Genomic DNA, 18,500 nt, shown 5'->3' on the forward strand with positions numbered 1-18,500 from the left:
AATAAATAATTGGGAACACCCAATGAATTTAACATAATTATTAATCACTAGCTAGTTTTGCGCTTTTATTAATAGGACTGAAGATAAGAACATGGGTCGAGTCACTTGGCTGCTCTTGTTTTTACAAAAGAAACCTATTATGGCACAGGCCAGACTCTCCTTAACAGAATATTTACAGGAAATGCCAGCACCATTCTGAGAAAGTTTGACTGCTCGTATGGCCTGACAAGAAGACTGATGTGTGCCTGATGAAAAATTCCCAGTATATAAGGAATGAAGTTCAACCATTGATCTTTTTGTTTACTAATGTATAGATACAGTGAATACTCTCTTCCAACTCTATTTTTTTTTTCGTTTCTAAGATGGTAGAAATTTGGCTAGACAGATTACATAGTACCACAGCAGCATGAGACATTTAGTTGTCAAAGCAGCCTTGTTGACATTTTCTGGGTTCCATGTATTAGAAAATATTTAAGCCTATAACGAGCACAGAGTTCTGGATGCAGTTGTTTGGTCACAGTTTCTTCTTTTTCCAGGAAAGTTATTGTCAGTTGTTGCTTCAGTATACTTACTGCATGAACACTTTTCAGAGGACAATCAGCACTTGCTGTCGGTTGTGTCTGAGATGATGCTGGAGTTGTTGCTTTGTTCCCTAACAGGAAAACATGAAGCTATCCACAATTTATTGATCACATTCAAGCTTTGGCAAGGTATAATTAAAGTGTACTTTAAATTAGTTTTGTAAGTAATGTCTACAGTTTGTAATGCAGTAGCATCCTTGCCACCTTCAAGGTAAACCAAGATAAATTGTTGGGCAGCCTCAAATTCTCCCCCGATCTGTCTTGTGTTACCCTTCTGGAGGGGAATATTGAATATGGGCTGTTTGCTAGGCTTGTGGTCTACAAATTGGTGACTTAGTTCTGAAAATAAAGCATTCATGATGATAGGTAAACAACATTACCTTAATCAGTAATATATAGTTTTGAAAAAAGCAACAGAGAAAGCAAGATCGCAGTTGCTTTTTACAAACTGTTTCGCTATCTTAAAGGAGTTTAACATAGCGAGACAGCTTTAAAAAAGCAACGGAGAACCTCCGTTGCTTATTTTAAAGCTGTCTCGCTATCTTAAAGGAGTTTAACATAGCGAAACAGTGAGAAAAAAGAGTTCTAGTAATGGAAAAAGTCTGGGCGTCTGGACATTTTTCCATTACTATAACTCTGATTTACAACGTGCACGCTGACCAATCAGCGTGCACGTTTTTGAATATTAATAGGGGGGTTGTATAATACCTATTTTCCACTTTTCCTCCTTGTTGCAGAAGACAAATAATTCCTGGTTTATGCAGACCTGATTTGCAGCCCACTGTATTCTGGGATCATTACTCTATGAATGATGATTTTGTCTGTCTTCTGGTTTTCCTCATGAGGATGTCTTTTTTTCATTTGTGTGTGTGTGTGTGTGTGTGTGTGTGTGTGTGTGTGTGTGTGTGTGTGTGTGTGCAATTATTAAATTAATATACAAAGTCACATAGACAATGTGTTTAAAGAAGGAGCTGAAGGGCATAAACAGAAAACAACAGATATACAATATATGCAGAGCTTTGATAAACATAATTGTTTAAGTGTGAGAAGCTGGACATGAGAGTTAGAAAAAAGGAGGGAACTTTGAGCAGAGACCATAAGGCACAAAAGAGGGTAAGTGAGAGATAGAAGGATTATTTATTTTATTTATTTTATATTTCACATTTGTTTACCAGGGAAGTCCGACTGGGTTTTTGGCCCATTTTCAGGGGAGGCCCTGGGAGAAAAGCTCCACATAAAAGTTAACAAGACAACTATTTACAGAAAAGTTAACAGGACAAATATTTACAGTTTGAAAAAGAAACCAGATATTTACACCCAGCTTTGACATATAATTATTTGACAGTTATGACTGTAAAATGTACTTCTGCATAATTTTTGATAGTGTTATTTTGCAATAGTAATAACATAGATAAGATAAAAATAAGACATTTTGAGTTAATTTAGGTGTTAGTTTGCAAAAGTAATAACATATAAAAGATAAAAATAAAAACATTTTGTGTTAGTGTATGCAGTGAAAGCTACAAGGGTATGTTATGTGCCTTGCTGGAAAGCATGTACATTTAGACTGGGCAACCAAATCAGCTTTTAGAAATCCACAGAAAGTTTTGGATAAGAAGTAGTGCCCTTAAGATTGAGAGAGTAGGGACCCCTGCAGTTTAGGGCCAGGAATAGAGAGAGAATGGTTGGAGGTGTGCAGTTTGTAATGATGGGATAACATCGTAAGTCCGGAATGGTCAAGGTTCATAAGGTTGTATATGGGTGCTGGCCTTATCAGTTTAGAAATTAAAGTAGGAAGATGGTGCACGTGAAGGAGCTTGAATAATTGAGAACCTAGGAGGAGGTCTGCCCTTTGTTTAACAGGAAGTCATTTACTTTCTTCTAGAGTAGTATAATGGTGTTCAAGTGTTTGGGGGAGTTAATAATGAGCTTGAATGTTTTGTTTAAGAATGTTTGCAACATAGATGAATTTTTAACTGAGGCTGCTGTAGCCAGTGCCAGTGGCTGATTTGGTTGAGTAAGATAAAAATGGGGATAGTTTTTTGTGCCCAGAAAAGGAAGGAGTTGATCTTTTTGTGTGTTTTACAGATGTATGTTAAATGTGAGAGAGAGCTCTAACTAGAGGCAAATATATGTGAAAGATGATACTTGTTCTAAAAGAGAGTTATTTTGATCACAAGTTATAACAGACTTTGTGGACCTTGTAAGTTTTTGTTTGGTGTTGAATAACAGATCTGAAGTAGGAGATTCATTTGTCTGTAACCTGTGGGTTATGGATCCGATATCGGATCCGAACCGGCATGATTATCCAGCTATGGATCCGAGCTCCTAGCTCCTCCCCTCACCCACAATGCCCTGCTCTCCCTACATGACCTCAGATCTAGTTTGCCGCGCTGGTGACCAGGTCTTGGATCTTGAGCTCTTCAGCTAAGTGTTGTTTAAACTTATAAAAAAAAGCTTTATTTTCTTAAATTGTTGTCAGAGTTGAGTGATTGTGTTAGGTTCCCTTTTAGCTTTTGATAATTTCAGTTTAAAATTTTTAATTTTTAAACTTTAAGTTATCCCCTCCCCTCGCTGGTCGGAGTTTCTGTGTGTGTGTATTGTTTGGGGCCTTGTTTGTGTGCTTGTGTAGCACTACTTTCTGTCTTTTGCTTTTTTTGGGTTTAAAAAAAAAAGACTTTGTTATGTCTGAAGCCCCTAAGGCGATATTTTCCAAGTGCTCCGAGTCTGGCCATAAGCTTTCCCCTGCTGATGGCCACACTCGGTGCGTTTGATGCCTTGGGGTTGAACACCTCACTTCTGGATGTTCCATTTGTGCAGGGTTCAACCCCAGGGCATTGAAGGAGCGGAGGTCGAAGCTGGTCCTGGCGGGACTTCTACCCCCGGACTCGGCTTCGGCTCCCGCTCCTGTGGTGGGTACCGTGGCCACGGTTCCCTCCTCGCCTGCTCCCCCTCCTCCACCTGGGACTCAACCTCCCGCTGCTAGGTTGGAGGAGGGAGAGGCAAGAAAAAAGGACCAGAGAGAGAAGCACCACAAGCGGCGGGCTGAGACCTCCGTTTCGGCCCCGCCAGCTAAGCGGGCTTCTCCTCCGGCCTCCTTGGCTGCCGCCCCCCCCTCAGCTCCGGTCTCTGGTCTGTTTTTCACCGGGGCCTGAGGAGGAGGAGACCCGATATCCGTCGAGGCTATCGAGGAGGCATTCAAGGCCTACCTTGGTAGCCTCTTCGAGATCCACTTATAGCCTTTCTGACGCCGATCTGGACCGGATGATGAGAAGGTTCATCCAGGCCCAGATGCAGATGGGAGTGCTCCTGCCTCCCCCCCCCCCTCTGGGGGGGAGCTCGACCCCCTTTTTCAAGCCTATAGCTCCTTCTCTGACCCGCTACCCGGGTTCGGAGCGTTCGGAGCCGGGCAGGTTCGGAGCCGGGGGTAGGTCGGAGCCGATAGTACTAGGTACTTCGGATCCGACCCTGCCCTCGAGTGTTTTGCATCCGACCTCTCGGAGCCTGGCTCCGAGCTTCGGATCCAGGGGACTCAGTGTGCCTTCGGCGCCATCTGTGTCAGAGCGCACTGGTCCCTCGGATCCGAGTGTCTCGGGGCCGGCTCCGATCCACTCTTCAGATCCAAGGGGGAGCCGACTTTTGGATCCTTTGGTCGGGGCTGGCTCCCCCTCGGCTTTTGATGTAGTGGAGAGGGCTCTGTTGAGGGCTTCCGGACCCCCGGCACTTGCTTCGGCTCCATCCCACGCTCCTTCTGCACTTGGCCAGGCTTCCACCATCCGGCCACTGGGACAGCCCGCTTCATTGCCCCAAGCTGTTCCTTTGGAACAAGACACTGCTTGCGAGGGCTTCTTGGACAGCCCCCCCCCCCGAGGAAGCCCCTCGCAAGCATACGTGTAAAAGGAGGCACATAGACTCCCCCGAGTCTTTAACTGAAGACACGGATTTGGAGGAAGGGGAAGGCTCCCCAAGATCACCCCCCAAGGATGTCTCCTTTGGAGACATCATGGAAATGCTTCGCATAAGGGGGGGGTGGTCTGCCCCCAAGTCTTCCTCGGACGAGTCCGTGTTCTTGGAGGCACTCGAAGCGGGCCCTTCTACCTCTTGGGTATCCCCTCCTGCCGAACCCCTGGTGGACCTTATTACCACCAGGGCGTGGAAGGAACCGGACACCGTGGAGCCAATCCCCAAAAGGCCAGACAGAATCCTTAGCCCCCCCTGCAGACCGTGCCCATTGGAGTAAGGGGCCTCCGGTAGATGCCATGTTGACGGCAGCAGCAACCAAGAAGGTACTCGCACAGGAGAGTCCTTCAGTCCATCCTCCGAGCAAGGAGTCTTGGATGATGGACCGCTTGGGGAAGCGAATGTTTAGTTCTGCGACCTTCTCAGTGAGGGCGCTCAACTACTTGGCACATGTTACCAGGATGCAGTGCGATCTTATTAAAGAATACGCTGCATCCCCCCCAGAGTCCATGTCGGAGGAGGACAAGCTTTTGCACTCCACCCGTATGGCCACTCTTCGATCCGTGACAAATACCTCTATGCGGTTGCTGTCCCATGCTACTGAGGGAGCCGCTAGAGCTGCAGGAGTAGGCCTAGTCACTAGGCGCCAGGCCTGGCTCCGTCATTGCGATTTCACGGAGCCCTTCAAGGCGTCCTTCGCGAACGCCCCCTTTGATGGTTCTGCCCCTTTTGGCAAAATGGTTCGTGACACCTTGACCCACAGCGAAAAGGACGGGAAGACGCTGTCTGCCGTCAGAATCCGCATCTCTGTGCCCCAAAGGTCCTACTCTAGGAACCAAAAGGGCCAGAGGAAGATGTGGTTCCGGAAGTCGCAGCAATCCCAACCCGCTCCGGACAACCAGTCCTTCCGTGGCAGAGGAGGACAGGGAGGACGCCGCCCCAGGGGCAGAGGGGCTCCCAGGAATTTCGGGTCCAGAGAACCTTTCTCTGAACGGCCCGCGCAGCAGCCCTGAGGGGTTGCCCGACTGCTCCACTCTGGAGGCAGTCGGGGGACGCTGGAGCACCTAGCGGCATGGGAGTCCATAACATCAGACCGCTGGGTTCTCCACATTATATCCAGAGGATACAAGATCCCCTTTCATCACATTCCAAAATTAAAATCCCTCCCCGACGTTCCACCCGGTCAGTGGGAGGCCGCTTCGGCAGAAATTGGCCGTCTGCTGGGGAAAAGAGCCATCCAGCCCATCCCCCCAGACCAGATCGGATCAGGGGTCTACTCCAGGTTCTTTTTAGTGCCAAGAAAGATGGGGGACTTAAGACCTATTTTAGACCTGTCCCTGTTAAACCTGGCGGTTCCCAAAGAGAAGTTCCGGATGGTCACCTTGCAATCCATCCTCCCCCTTCTGGGAGAGAATCACTGGATGTGCTCTATAGACCTCAAGGATGCGTACTACCACATACTAATGGACAGACGCTCCAGGAGGTTTCTTCGCTTCCGGCTGGGAGCCAGTCACTACCAGTTCAGGGTCCTTCCCTTTGGTCTCACCACAGCCCCCAGGGTGTTCACCAAAGTATTAGCAGTGGTTGCGGCCCACCTGAGGCTTCAGGGGGTGCAGGTTTTCCCGTATCTGGACGACTGGCTTCTTACCGCCCCAACAAGGCATCTACTATCAGTGGCACGAGACTCCTTTCTTCATCTAGCTCCCCGCCTGGGCATCACGATAAATGTAGAAAAATCCAACCTGGCCCCCTCTCAGTTGTTGGATTTTATAGGTGCCAGGTTAGACACGAGGGAGTTAAGAGCCTTCCTCACGGCGGACAGAGTTCAGAATCTGCGACTCCAGGTGCGGGCCATCCTCCACTCCAGCTCTGTTCCGGCGGAATTGGTCCTGAGGGCTCTAGGGTCCATGGCGGCAGCAATATCTCTTCTTCCACTCGCCAGATTCAACATGCGGGTCATTCAGTGGACACTTCAAGTTCAGTGGTCTTACCTTGCTCTACCTATGCATCATCCCATCGCGATCAGCAAGGCTTGCAAGCGATCCCTCTTGTGGTGGCTCCACTCACAGGATCTCCACGGAGGCCGCCCCTTTTGTGCTTCTCCACGGACGCCTCCCGCCTCGGGTGGGGGGGCATTTTGCAGGCAGGACGGTCCAAGGCACGTGGAGCGACTCAGAGACCTCCCTGCATATCAATGTTCTAGAGATGAGAGCAGTGCTCTTGACGTTGCGAGCACTTCAGGCCTTTCTTCCCATGGGAACAATTGCGATTCAGTCAGACAACATGTCGATTGTCTGGTACATCAACAAACAGGGGGGAACCACGTCTTATCCCTTATGTCGAAAAGCCATGAGAGTGTGGGAATGGGCGATATCCACCAACCGCTTTCTCATCGCAATGCATATTCCGGGTCGGTCCAACATCCTTGCGGACAAGCTCAGTCGCACCATTCTCTCCCCGTACGAGTGGTCTCTCAATGCTCAAGTAGCGAAACGTATCTTCGCACGGTGGGGAGCTCCTTGTTGCGATCTCTTTGCGTCTCCCTCTAACACCAAGTGCGACAGTTTTTTCGCTCTAATCCCTCCTCCAGGGGATTCCCCAAGAGACGCTCTGGTGCATGCTTGGCCTCCCGGTCTTCTTTATGCTTACCCCCCTTTGCCTCTGATGCTCCAAGTTCTTCAGAAAGCCTCTCGGTTGGGGTGCAGAATGATCCTCATTGCCCCATTCTGGCCTCGACAGATCTGGTTCCCTTACCTAAGGTCTCACTCGGTGAATCCACCTTGGATTCTAGATCCCTCTCCGGATCTGATATCGCACCCATCAAACCTACCAACTCCGAATCTGGACAACCTGAAGCTGACCGCTTGGTTGCTCCAGTTCCACTCCTAATTAGGACTCCCGGTATCTCGTCCCCCGTTAAGGCCATCCTGGTAGCGGCTCATAAACCATCCACCAGGAAAGTTTACCGCAGTAAATGGAAACGATTCTCCATTTGGGCGGAGCGGCAAGGTCTAGATCCCTTTACCGTTCCCCTTCCTCTGGTGCTAGACTTCCTAACTACTCTCTTTAATGATGGTGCCAGCAGTTCCATGGTCAAAGTGCAGCTCGCGGCCATTTCTCATTATCATGTTGGTCATGACTCTGGACCTCTTATGTCTGCCAAATTGTGTAAAATCTTCCTAAAAGTCACCTTTCTCCTTCGACCCCCTATCAAGCAAGCGGTTCCTCCATGGGATCTTTCTTTGGTTCTCTAGGCCTTCACCGCTCCCCCCTTCGAACCTGCGGCCACAGTAGATCTTAAATTTTTATCCCTCAAGACTGCCTTTTTAGTAGCCATTACCTCGGCCAAAAGAGTTTCGGAACTTCAAGCCTTATCCATGAAGCCTCCTTACTTGGTCTTTCATCCAGACCGCGTATACCTAAGGACCAATCCCTCCTTTCTTCCTAAGGTAGCTTCAGAAGCAAACATTAATCAGTCCATTAACCTCCCTGTTTTCTTTCCTAAATATCAAAACAAGGGTGAATACAAGCTGCATTCATTGGATGTTCACAGGCAGCTTCGTTTTTATCTTAACAGGATAGCTGGTCATAGGCAATCTGACCAGTTGTTCATTTCCTTTGCCAAATTCAATCTGGGTAAGCCAATTTCCAAAGTCTCCTTGTCATGCCGGATTTCGCAATGTATCCTTTTAGCTTATCAGGCTTCTGGGAGGCCCGCACCGGAGGGAGTCCACGCCCATTCAACCCGGTCAGTTTCTACCTCAGCGGCCTTTAAGGCTAGGATTCCTCTGGATGACATTTGTTCAGCAGCCACTTGGGCTTCATCTCATACCTTTATTTCTCATTACAAGCTGGATATCACATCTAGAGGTAGAGCATCCTTTGGCTCCGCGGTGCTCTGGAATATCCTTCCATGACGGCCGCCCAAGATTCAGGTAGCTGGGGACTCTGTCCCACAGGTTGCAGACAAATGAATCTCCTACTTCAGATTTAGAAGTTATGTACTCACCATAACATTCCATCTGAGTAGGTGGATTCATTTGTCTGCAACCATCCCGCCCTCCTATCCCCCTGGCCTTGTCAGTTTCCTGCATATTGCGTGTTACCCTTTCCAGGGTATTTTTATTCAGGGCAAACTCGATCTGAGGTCATGTAGGGAGAGCAGGGCATTATGGGTGAGGGGAGGAGCTAGGATCCATAGCTGGATAATCATGCCGATTCGGATCTGATATCGGATCCATACCCCACAGGTTGCAGACAAATGAATCCACCTACTCAGATGGAACGTTATGGTGAGTACATAACTTCTAATTTTAGTATCTGAGAAAAAGAGTATGAGGTTTTGGGTTTTGATCCAGTGAAAGAGGCTTTAGAAGTCTGACTATAAGTTTTGGACCCAAAGCAGCCTGGAAATGCTTGGCCTCCCAAGCCGTAGCCAAAATTTGTCAGATACATTTGGGATGCATGACAAGGTTGAAAAGCCCCCTCTGGTCATTAGTGTAGTATACACCTATGAACCTATGCTGTTGTGAGATGAGGCAGTAGACAGGTAAAGAATTATCTTGATTGATGTGAGCTGTTAATGAGTTGTTCGATGTGGTCCACAGCCTCCATTTGCCTAACTGCTTGATTATCAGCCAGTCAGTTAATCAAACATTGTTCTTTGTCAGTGTATAGAAGAAGAGGAATATCAGAAAGAAGTTTATGTAGACTGAGACTAGGAGAGGCACCAGAATCGAACCTCTAGAGACTTTTTTGAGAAGAAGTGAAGAATTGGTGGTGGTAGAACTGAAACTGAAGTGGAAGTAGTGATTAGAAAAGTAGCCATGGTACAGTACTCTAGAGATTCGGAAATTGTTTAATTTGGCTCAAGGTGAAGAAAGTCTTTGACGTTTAGGTAAATGTCGAGAGTAACTGTGAATCTGTTAAGGTAGACAAATACCTTGTCATCTAAGTAATGACGCACACAAACTGATGAACGATATTCCCACTGCCCCTACCTACTCTCCAGCAAAACCACAGCCAAAGGAATGAGCTTGACAGAATCAGCAGGGAAAGATGACCTTGTTTGAGCATGGAGAAAAAAAAGATGTGTGACTTAGAACCCAGCCCTTTGCTGATGAGGTTAAGGATCAAATTTTGATTGTTCCATTAGACCAAACATTCTTTGTTTGGTACCCCTTGCCAAACAGCATTAGTTACAAGTGAAGGGTAATACCATGAGAAATGTTGAGCAAATACTTTCTCCACTAAATACTCAGTAAATTTTCCTGCTGTGTCATGGCCCTTTTACTTTAAACTAGACAGTAAAGGTATGGGGTGGGGGGGGTTGAAGACAATACCAAAAGAGAGTGCTGGTCACCAGCAGTAACAACAGAGATCCTCCTGACAAAGTAGATGCTGTGATGACCTTCGGTGATGATTACTTCTGTCAGCTCCACCCTGTTACAGTCTTCCCACTCTTTAACCTTTTTTAAGATGCTTATTAATTTTTCAACTCTAGTTTTAGTTAATATTAGATAAATGAGTCTGCAAAATAATTACAGCAAGTTACACCATAGAAGACTCTCCAGCTGGAATTCCCAGTCCTGTCTCAACTGTTACAGGAGATCAGATTCCCTTGACTTAGGACTGCTGTTTTGTGGAAACAGTGCCTTTAGCATACTAAGGAAAAGGTTTTTACTCAAGGTTCTTAGCAGTGCCAAGGAAGGATGGCCCATTTTAGACTTCACCATTCTTAAGCAATTTATTAGAGAGACAGAATGTTTAAGCTGTTTGCATTTCTGTTCAGCATTAAAGTCTTAACCTTCCACAAGTGGGAATTGGATGACGCCCTTTAGTTATGATACTAGAAAAACGTGGATGCCCAAGAATGGATCTTCTTGCCTTCCATCTGAATAGTCGTCATCTGTTTTGTACCAGCTCCACCACAACTATGTGTGGGCGACAAATAACTTTTCTTTCATTTGGAGTGACAGTTGATGTGCATTTCCAATCATTCCTTATATTCTAATATGATTTCTGAAATCAAAAAGATAAAAAATTCTTGTAGCTACATTCTAGCCAAGACAGCTGTGATTCAGCTTTTAACACACATCAGTGGCTCAACCAGTAAACCTGTCCCTTAAGTTTTTAATCTTTCAAAAATAGCACAGTAGCTTGGTGGTAAAATAGTCTGCCTCACAGCTCCAGGTTTTTTTTTTTGGGGGGGGGGGGGGTATTTAAAACCTACATTCAGTATGTTGGTTTACATGCTTTCCCAGTTTTTGCATTTTGCAGATTTGTGTAGCAGTTGTTTATATATCTGCTGTTGTAATGAGTACACTCACACAGCTGTATGTTTTTTCCTTAACATATTGAAACAGATTAGCTGCAGTTTGACTTGAGCCTTGTTGTGTACAGGTAAGTAAATCTTTATTAAGCTGACAGAAGTTTGTGACTTGGTGTGTAATACAGTATTATTGCTGCAAACAACTGAATGTTGGATGCAGCTTTCTATACAAGGGTGAAGAGTATTTTGTTATTAGCAGGAGTGATGTTGGGTAGTTTGCTTTGCGCTGCTGAGAACTGCAAATTAAAAAAGGATGTTTTTCACTCACTTGCCTTTTCTTTTCTTTTTTCCTTCTAGGAGGGAAGCCAGATGACATAACTGTTCTTCTGTCAATAGTTGCAGAATATACAGACTAGCTTGGATTGTTTGCCTCTGATGTTTCCTATTTTTGTTGCACCAGTTCCTGCTGGCAGGATATTTGCTTACTATGTAAAACCCTAGTTAAGCACTGATACTGTTATAAGGGGCACACTACTTGTTAAAAAGAATGCAGGGTGTGTTGAAAACATATTTTTTGGCCTTATCATGCAGAAGCAAAATTGGTTGTAGTATCTGACGAGTTTTATAGACCAATGTGTGGGTAATTATTTTTGATTTCTCTGAAAATATGTATAGTGTGATAAACATTTTTTTACTGTGTGGCATCCACAATCTTTGTTACAAACATGACATGTTGGACTAAAAACTATTACTTTATTTTTTCTTTAATTTCAAAATAGAAAAATCTAAGTTATTGATACTTGTATGTTTGCAGACTTTTTGTGTCACTGCCTTTACTGATGGTGTAAAATTGCATCTGCTCCCAGTATTCTCCCTTGTAGTAGTCTAGATAGATGGATTAATAATTTGAAACACCTTCATCTACAACGTTGTATTGTACAAAACCCATTTATGGGCATTAGGAATGGACTCTGGCTATTTTACTCATTGTCCCAGTTGGATAAACCCAAAAGATGAGATATGTATTGTCGCTTAACTAATACTAGAAATTGACTTGGTAGAAAATGTGGGACCATTACTGCATTATCAGTTGTTAAAAGGGAGGTAAGTAACTTTCATTTTGCCTTTGCAATACTTGGCCTTCTTTTGTCACATCTAACATAGCATCCCTAGTATCCATTGTTTTAATTCATATTTATATCTCTACCTTTAGGCAGATTGTTTTTCAGAAATGCTAACTGTACTGTAATTTTGTTGTGTGGCTTCAGCCACACAGTATGATGGACTGAACTCTTCCGTTTAATCTGCCAGGATATTGGTTACTTAACATTGCAGTGACAAGTAATTGCACATTTGTCATTCAGAAAAAAGGTACTAACCAACCTGAAAAATTTAAAGGTTGAAATTGTGACTACAGTACCCATTACCATGTTTTTATACAGAGGTTAGTAAGAGCTGTGTTCAGGGGTAGGCAGGGAAAATGGGGGTGAATAAGCCTGATGAATAGCTCTCCTGTGTGAGGTAAGAATTGCTGTGTTCTTACTGTTGTTGAGTTTGGGTGGCAGACAGGCATGTTGGCTGTGCAAAAGATGTATGCACCTAGTTATGCACTGATGGATGAGAAAGCAGCAAGATGTAGTTTCATCTTAAGAATGAGTGGATATATAAGGCAGGCTGAAATGTTATCCTGGTAAATGGTGTCAGCATTGTGAAATTTGGACTGATTTGGATTCTTTGGTCAGCCCTTTGCTTTTCATTGGACTTTGCAGTTTCCATTGAACTGGGTGAACTCTGGCTTTGTGCTCTTCCCCTCTTGAAGCATATTAACTTGTCATTTCCTTTTAGCCGATGTAAACCTCTCTGATACATTCTAGAACGTGCCCAGACTCCTTTTTGGCCTTTTATCTTTGTATCACTGTTTTCATTTGATTTGATCTTAATCATTTGACAGCTCTCCGTGTGGCTCTAATATTACTTTAAAACGATTCTTCGTAACTTTTCCTCTTTACTGCAGGTGTTGTTTAGTCTCCCTGCAGAACTGATTGTTTATACTTGTATATTATTTTATTTTAACTTCACGCACAATAGTTTGAGCCTTAAGGGAAATCTCATCTCATGAACCAAATACTTTACTCCATTCTGCTGTAACTTTTTATCTGAAGTAGTTAACTTCATTTGTGCAGCAACCTATGAGAATCGGATCCGACCTCGGATCCGAGCTGGCAGTTTTCAACAGCTTTAGATCCGAGCTCCAAGCTCCTCCCCTACCCATAATCCCCTGCCAACCCTGACTGACCTCAGATCTAGTTTGCCGCGGTTTCCTTCAGCAGCTTGATTCAGAGTTCCAGGCGTTTTCGTTCTCTTGTGAGAAAAATTTAACTTTTCTACTACTTTTCTTTAACCTTTGCTGTGAGTGTGTGTTTAGGTCCCCTTTTTTCTAACTAAAAGCTCTCTTAGTTTAAATTATTTTGTTTCTATTTAACCTCCCCCTTCCTTCATGGTTCCGTCAGGGTTGTGTGTGTGTGTGTTTGGGGCCTAGTGTGTGTGGCTTACCTTCTATAGTTTGTCTGAGGCCCCAAAGGTGATGTTTTCTAAGTGCACCGAGTGTGGCCATAAGCTGTCCCCAGCGGATGGCCACACTCTGTGTGTGTTGTGCCTTGGGGTTGAGCACCTGTCCTCTGGTTGTTCCATTTGTGCAGCGTTCAACCCCAGGGCACTCCAGGACCGGAGGTCTAAGCTGATTCTGGCGGGTCTTCTGCCCCCGGACTCGGCTTCTACCTCCGGTCCTCCCGTGGCTCCCGCTGCGGTGGCTGCCACTCCTGCTTCCCTCCCCCTGGCCGGGACTCAACCTCCCGCCTTAGGCCCGGAGGAGAGGGAGGCCAGGAAAGAAAGGAGGAGGGAGAAGCACCACAAATGGCAGGCCGAGGCCTCCGCTTCACCCCCCCCCGGCTCGGATCCGGTCCCCATGCTTTTCACCGGGTCCTGAGGAGAAGGAGACCCGATCTCCATCGAGGTCATCAAGGCGACACTCCCACCCCGCTTCGGTGGCCTCGTTGAGATCTACCAGAAGTCTCACGGATGCAGATTTGGACCGGATGATGAGAAGATTCCTCCGGGCCCAACTGCAGATGGGAGTGCTCCTGCCTCCCCCCCCCCCTCCGGGGGGGAGCTCAACCCCCTTCTTTGCCCCGATAGCTCCTTCTCCGTCCCGCTTCCCAGGTTCAGAGCCGGGCAGCCTCGGAGCCGGGGGTGCATCGGCGCCGATAGTCTCGGGTACTTCGACGCCGACACTTCCCTCGAGTCTGTCGGGTCCATTTTCTTTGGATCCGAGCTCTCTGAGCCGAGGGCTGAGCTTCGGATCCGGCGGTATCGGTATGCCTTCGGCTCCGTCCAGGTCGGAGCATGCTGGTCTGTCGGATCCGATCGCTTCGGCGCCGGCCCCGATCCGTCCATCGGATCCAAAGGAGAGTCTGCTTTCAGATCCCAGAGAGAGCAGCTCTCCCTCGGCATTCAACGTGGTGGAGAGGGTCCTGTTGAGAGATTCCAGGCCCCTGGCCCTTGCCACGGCTCCACCCTGCACTCCTTCTCAGTTGGGCCCGACTTCCATCACCCGGCCCCAGGGACAGCCTGCTTTGACGTCCCAGGTAGTTCCATTGGAACAAGACATTGCTGGTGAGACCCCCTCGGACAGCCCTTCCAAGGAGGTTCCTTACAAGCAAAGGTGCAAGAGGAGGCACCTGGAATCCCCCGAGTCCTTGACTGAGGACACAGATTTGGAGGAAGGGGAAGGTTCACCAAGATCACCCCCCGAAGATGTCTCATTTGGTGACATCATGAAGATGCTCAGAATAAAGGGGGGGTGGTCTGCCCCTAAGCCTACCTCGGACGAATCCGTGTTCCTGGAGGCGTTTGAAGCAGGTCGGTCTACCTCTTGGGTGTCCCCTCTGGCCGACCCCCTGGTAGACTTGATTACTACCAGGACGTGGAAGGAGCCGGACACTGTGGAGCCAGTCCCCAAGTGCCTGGACAAGATTCTTAGCCCACCCTCTGAAAAGTCCAACTGAAGTAAGGGTCCCCCTGTAGATGCCATGTTGGTGGCGGCGGCCACCAAGAGGGAACTTGCTCAGGAGAGACCCTCGGTTCATCCCCCGAGCAAGGAGTCTCGGTCGATGGACTGCCTAGGGAAGTGGGTGTTTAGTTCGGCTACCTTCTCTGTGAGGTCGCTGAACTACATGGCACATGTGCTCCGACTGCAGCAGGACCTTATCAAAGAGTACGCTGCGTCGCCCCTCGAGTCCATGTCGGCGGAGGGCAAACAATTGCACTCCACCAGGATGGCCACTCTACGATCCATATCTAACACCTCTATGTGGCTTCTGTCTCATGCCACGGAAGGAGCTGCTAGAGCCGGCGGAGCGGGCCTCGTGATGAGATGTCAGGCCTGGTTCCAGCACTGTGATTTCGCGGAACCCTTTAAGGCGTCTTTCGCTAATGCCTCTTTTGATGGTTCTGCCCTCTTTGGCAAAACCGTGCAAGATACCTTGGTCCAGAGCGAAAAGGACGGGAAGATGTTGTCTGCCATCGGAGTCCGCTTCTCTGCTCCCCAGAGGTCCTTCTCTAAGAACCAAAAGGGACAAAATAAGATGTGGTTCCGGAAGTCGCAACAGTCCCGTCCCGCTCCGGACTCCCAGATCTTCCACGGCAGAGGAGGGCAGGGTGGATGCTGCCCTAGAGGCAGAGGGGGCCCGCGGAACTTTGGATCCATAGAACCCGAATCTGGGCAACCTCAAGCTCACAGCTTGGCTGCTCCAGTTCCACTCGTAGCTAGGACTTCCGGTATCTCTTCCCCAGTTAAAACCATTCTAGTAGCAGTGCACAAGCCTTCTACTAGAAAGATCTATAGCAGCAAATGGAAACGTTTCTCCATTTGGGCGGAACGCAAAAAGTTGGATCCTTTTACAGCTCCTTTGCCCGCTGTATTAGACTTTCTGTCAGGACTGATTCGTCAGGGGGCTAGCTCCTCCACAGTCAAGGTTCAACTAGCAGCTGTCTCTCATTATCACGTGGGAAATTAATTGGGCCCTTTGATCACCACGAAATTGTGTAAGACCTTTTTGAAGGGCACCTTTCTGCTCAGACCTCCAGTGAAGGATGTAGTCCCTCCTTGGGATTTAACGCTGGTGCTTCAGGCCTTGACAGCTCCCCCGTTTGAGTCTGCAGCTTCTGTAGATCTTAAATTCTCGTCATGGAAAACGGCCTTTCTTGTCGCTATCACCTCGGCTCGAAGGGTCTCTGAACTACAGGCCCTCTGTGTAAAACCCCCATACTTGACCTTTCACAAGGATAGAGTTTACCTCGGAACCAATCCCTCCTTTCTTCCCAAGGTTGCCTCTGAGTCAAATATTAACCAGTCCATCAACCTGCCAGTCTTTTTTCCTAATTACCATAACAAAGGGGATACAAACTACACTCATTGGCTGTGCATAGACAACTTCGCTTCTACATCCACAGGACATCTGGTCATAGGAAATCCGATCAGCTGTTCGTCTCCTTTGCCAAATTTAACTTGGGTAAATCTGTGTCTAACGTCACACTGTCTAGATGGATTTCACAGTGTAGCCTTTTAGCATATGAAAGTTCGGGCAGGCCCACACCTCAGGGAGTCCATGCCCACTCTACTCGATCTATGTCTACCTCTGTGGCTTTTAGAGCTAGAGTCTCTTTGGATGATATTTGCTCGGCAGCCACTTGGGCTTCATCTCATACTTTTATCAATCACTATAAATTGGACATTATCTCCAGAGGGAGAGCATCCTTTGGCTCTGCAATGCTCCAGAACATCCTTCCATGAAGGCCGCCCAAGATTCAGGTAGCTGGGGACTCTGTCCCATAGGTTGCTGCACAAATGAAGTTAACGTCAGATTAAGAAGTTATGTACTCACCATAACATTCCATCTGAGTAGGTAAACTTCATTTGTCAGCAACCGTCCCTCCCTCCTGCCCCCTCACTTGCGAATGTCTTCATACTCAGGTCCATGGGTTTTACCCACTTTATCTTGATATTGATAATTTTATAGCAGTTTCTGCTGTTGGGCAAACTTGATATGAGGTCAGTCAGGGTTGGCAGGGGATTATGGGTAGGGGGAGGAGCTCGGATCTAAAGCTGTTGAAAACTGCCGGCTCGGATCCGAGGTCGGATCCGATTCCCATAGGTTGCTGACAAATGAAGTTTACCTACTCAGATGGAATGTTATGGTGAGTACATAACTTCTTATTTACTGGCTTGTAAAATCTTTCTTTCCTCCACTTTGATAGACAAATTTTGGACTGTAGGCAATTGAAAGCTGAGACTGATGATTTAAATAGACTTACAGTGGACATTTTTTGTTTCAGCTACAAACTGACAAAACTGTAGAAAGTAAAAACGTTTCTGTTACACACTGAGCCAGAGTTATCAGTTTTCTTGTGTTGTATGCCTTGGCCGCTCTTTTAGCTGTGATTGAGAGTTCATTGGCTCATCTTTGTTTTATTACCTTAATTAGATAGAAAGAAAGCAGGGCTGAAAACATGTTTCCTTGTATGCTTTCTGTGTGAGAAGTCTGAAATGTGGGAGACAGTAAGATGCAAAAGTGAAGTGAGCTAGATTGCTAAAGAATATGTAGACACCTGTGCTGTTACCAAGACATTTGTTAAAGCTGCAGAAAGTACTCCGGCACCGGCAGTAGAAAGCTACACATTTATAGACCAACAGCAGTACAGACAGGGGCTAAAGATGGAGGTGTCTCAATCTGCATTAGCAACAAATACAATTCCAGGTTGGTTAAACAGGATGATGCCCTGGAGTTCATCCTCGTCCAAGTCTCCATAGAGAAGGTTCCTTACCACATCCTCGCCAGATACTGGTAAACCCTGTATGACCCACAAAGCTCATAGACCCCAAGAACACAGTTACCTATGTAGAATTGTTTACAGAAACCCTGTGCAAACATGTAAATGGCTGCACTGAGGCTGCCATATGTACCAGAAGTAAGCCCAGATCGAACACTAAAAATAACCCCCACTTATAGAATCCTTACCTTAGATGGGTAGATAATAAAGGAAAAAAGTCCTGGCCACAGTCAGAAAGAGCAGCTCTCATAGTGATGAGTTCTGTGATTCAGATAAACTAGAAACGTAAGAGGTATAATATAGTCCCATCAAGGTCAATTACAACGTGATCAGGATATCCTCCCAGGCTGCGGACAATTACAAGACCTGTTCGTGTATCTCAGGAACCTTAAAGCTAACACTCAGCAGTGTGCAGAACTGATGGTAAAATAGCACAACCTTCAGTGACCAGGATAACATAGCAAACGTACTGGCTGATATATTTAGCTCTAACTTCATCCACCACTACCCCCTATGAAATCCATTTCTAGCATATCCCCACCAAATATCAACAGGGAAGCTAAACCCATAACAGTTAGGAGCTATTCTAAAGCAAACTACGTCCTGACAATATCCCCAGCTGCCTCCTAAATAACCTAAAACATGATATAGCAGGACCACTTGAGGCACTGTTCCACTACAGCCTCAAAAGAGGTTATGTGCCAGGTGAATGGAGGGCTACAACAGTCATCCCTCTTCATAAGGGTTGACCATCAACCAACCCCGGGGGCTACAGGCCCATCAGTCTGAAAACTCTAATA

The 18,500-nt window shown here is 46.6% G+C and overlaps 1 protein-coding gene across 2 annotated transcripts in view; it reads left to right on the plus strand.

Moving 5' to 3' along the window:
* PPTC7 (protein phosphatase targeting COQ7) overlaps positions 1-11,611 on the plus strand; it is a 374,331-nt gene extending 362,720 nt beyond the window's left edge. Inside the window, exons 6-7 of one of the 2 annotated variants that reach the window (XM_044068639.1) lie at positions 10,907-10,943; positions 11,170-11,611. In XM_044068639.1, coding sequence (XP_043924574.1) covers positions 10,907-10,911 — 5 coding nt within the window. In that variant the 3' untranslated portion in view covers positions 10,912-10,943; positions 11,170-11,611. The remainder of the gene's footprint in view (positions 1-10,906; positions 10,944-11,169) is intronic. The other variant, XM_044068638.1, reaches the window with a different exon arrangement.
* The last annotated feature ends 6,889 nt before the right edge of the window (positions 11,612-18,500 follow it).

The sequence above is a fragment of the Protopterus annectens genome, chromosome 4.part0 (assembly GCF_019279795.1).
Source record: "Protopterus annectens isolate FY-2018-M chromosome 4.part0, PAN1.0, whole genome shotgun sequence".
Taxonomy (NCBI): domain Eukaryota; kingdom Metazoa; phylum Chordata; order Ceratodontiformes; family Protopteridae; genus Protopterus; species Protopterus annectens.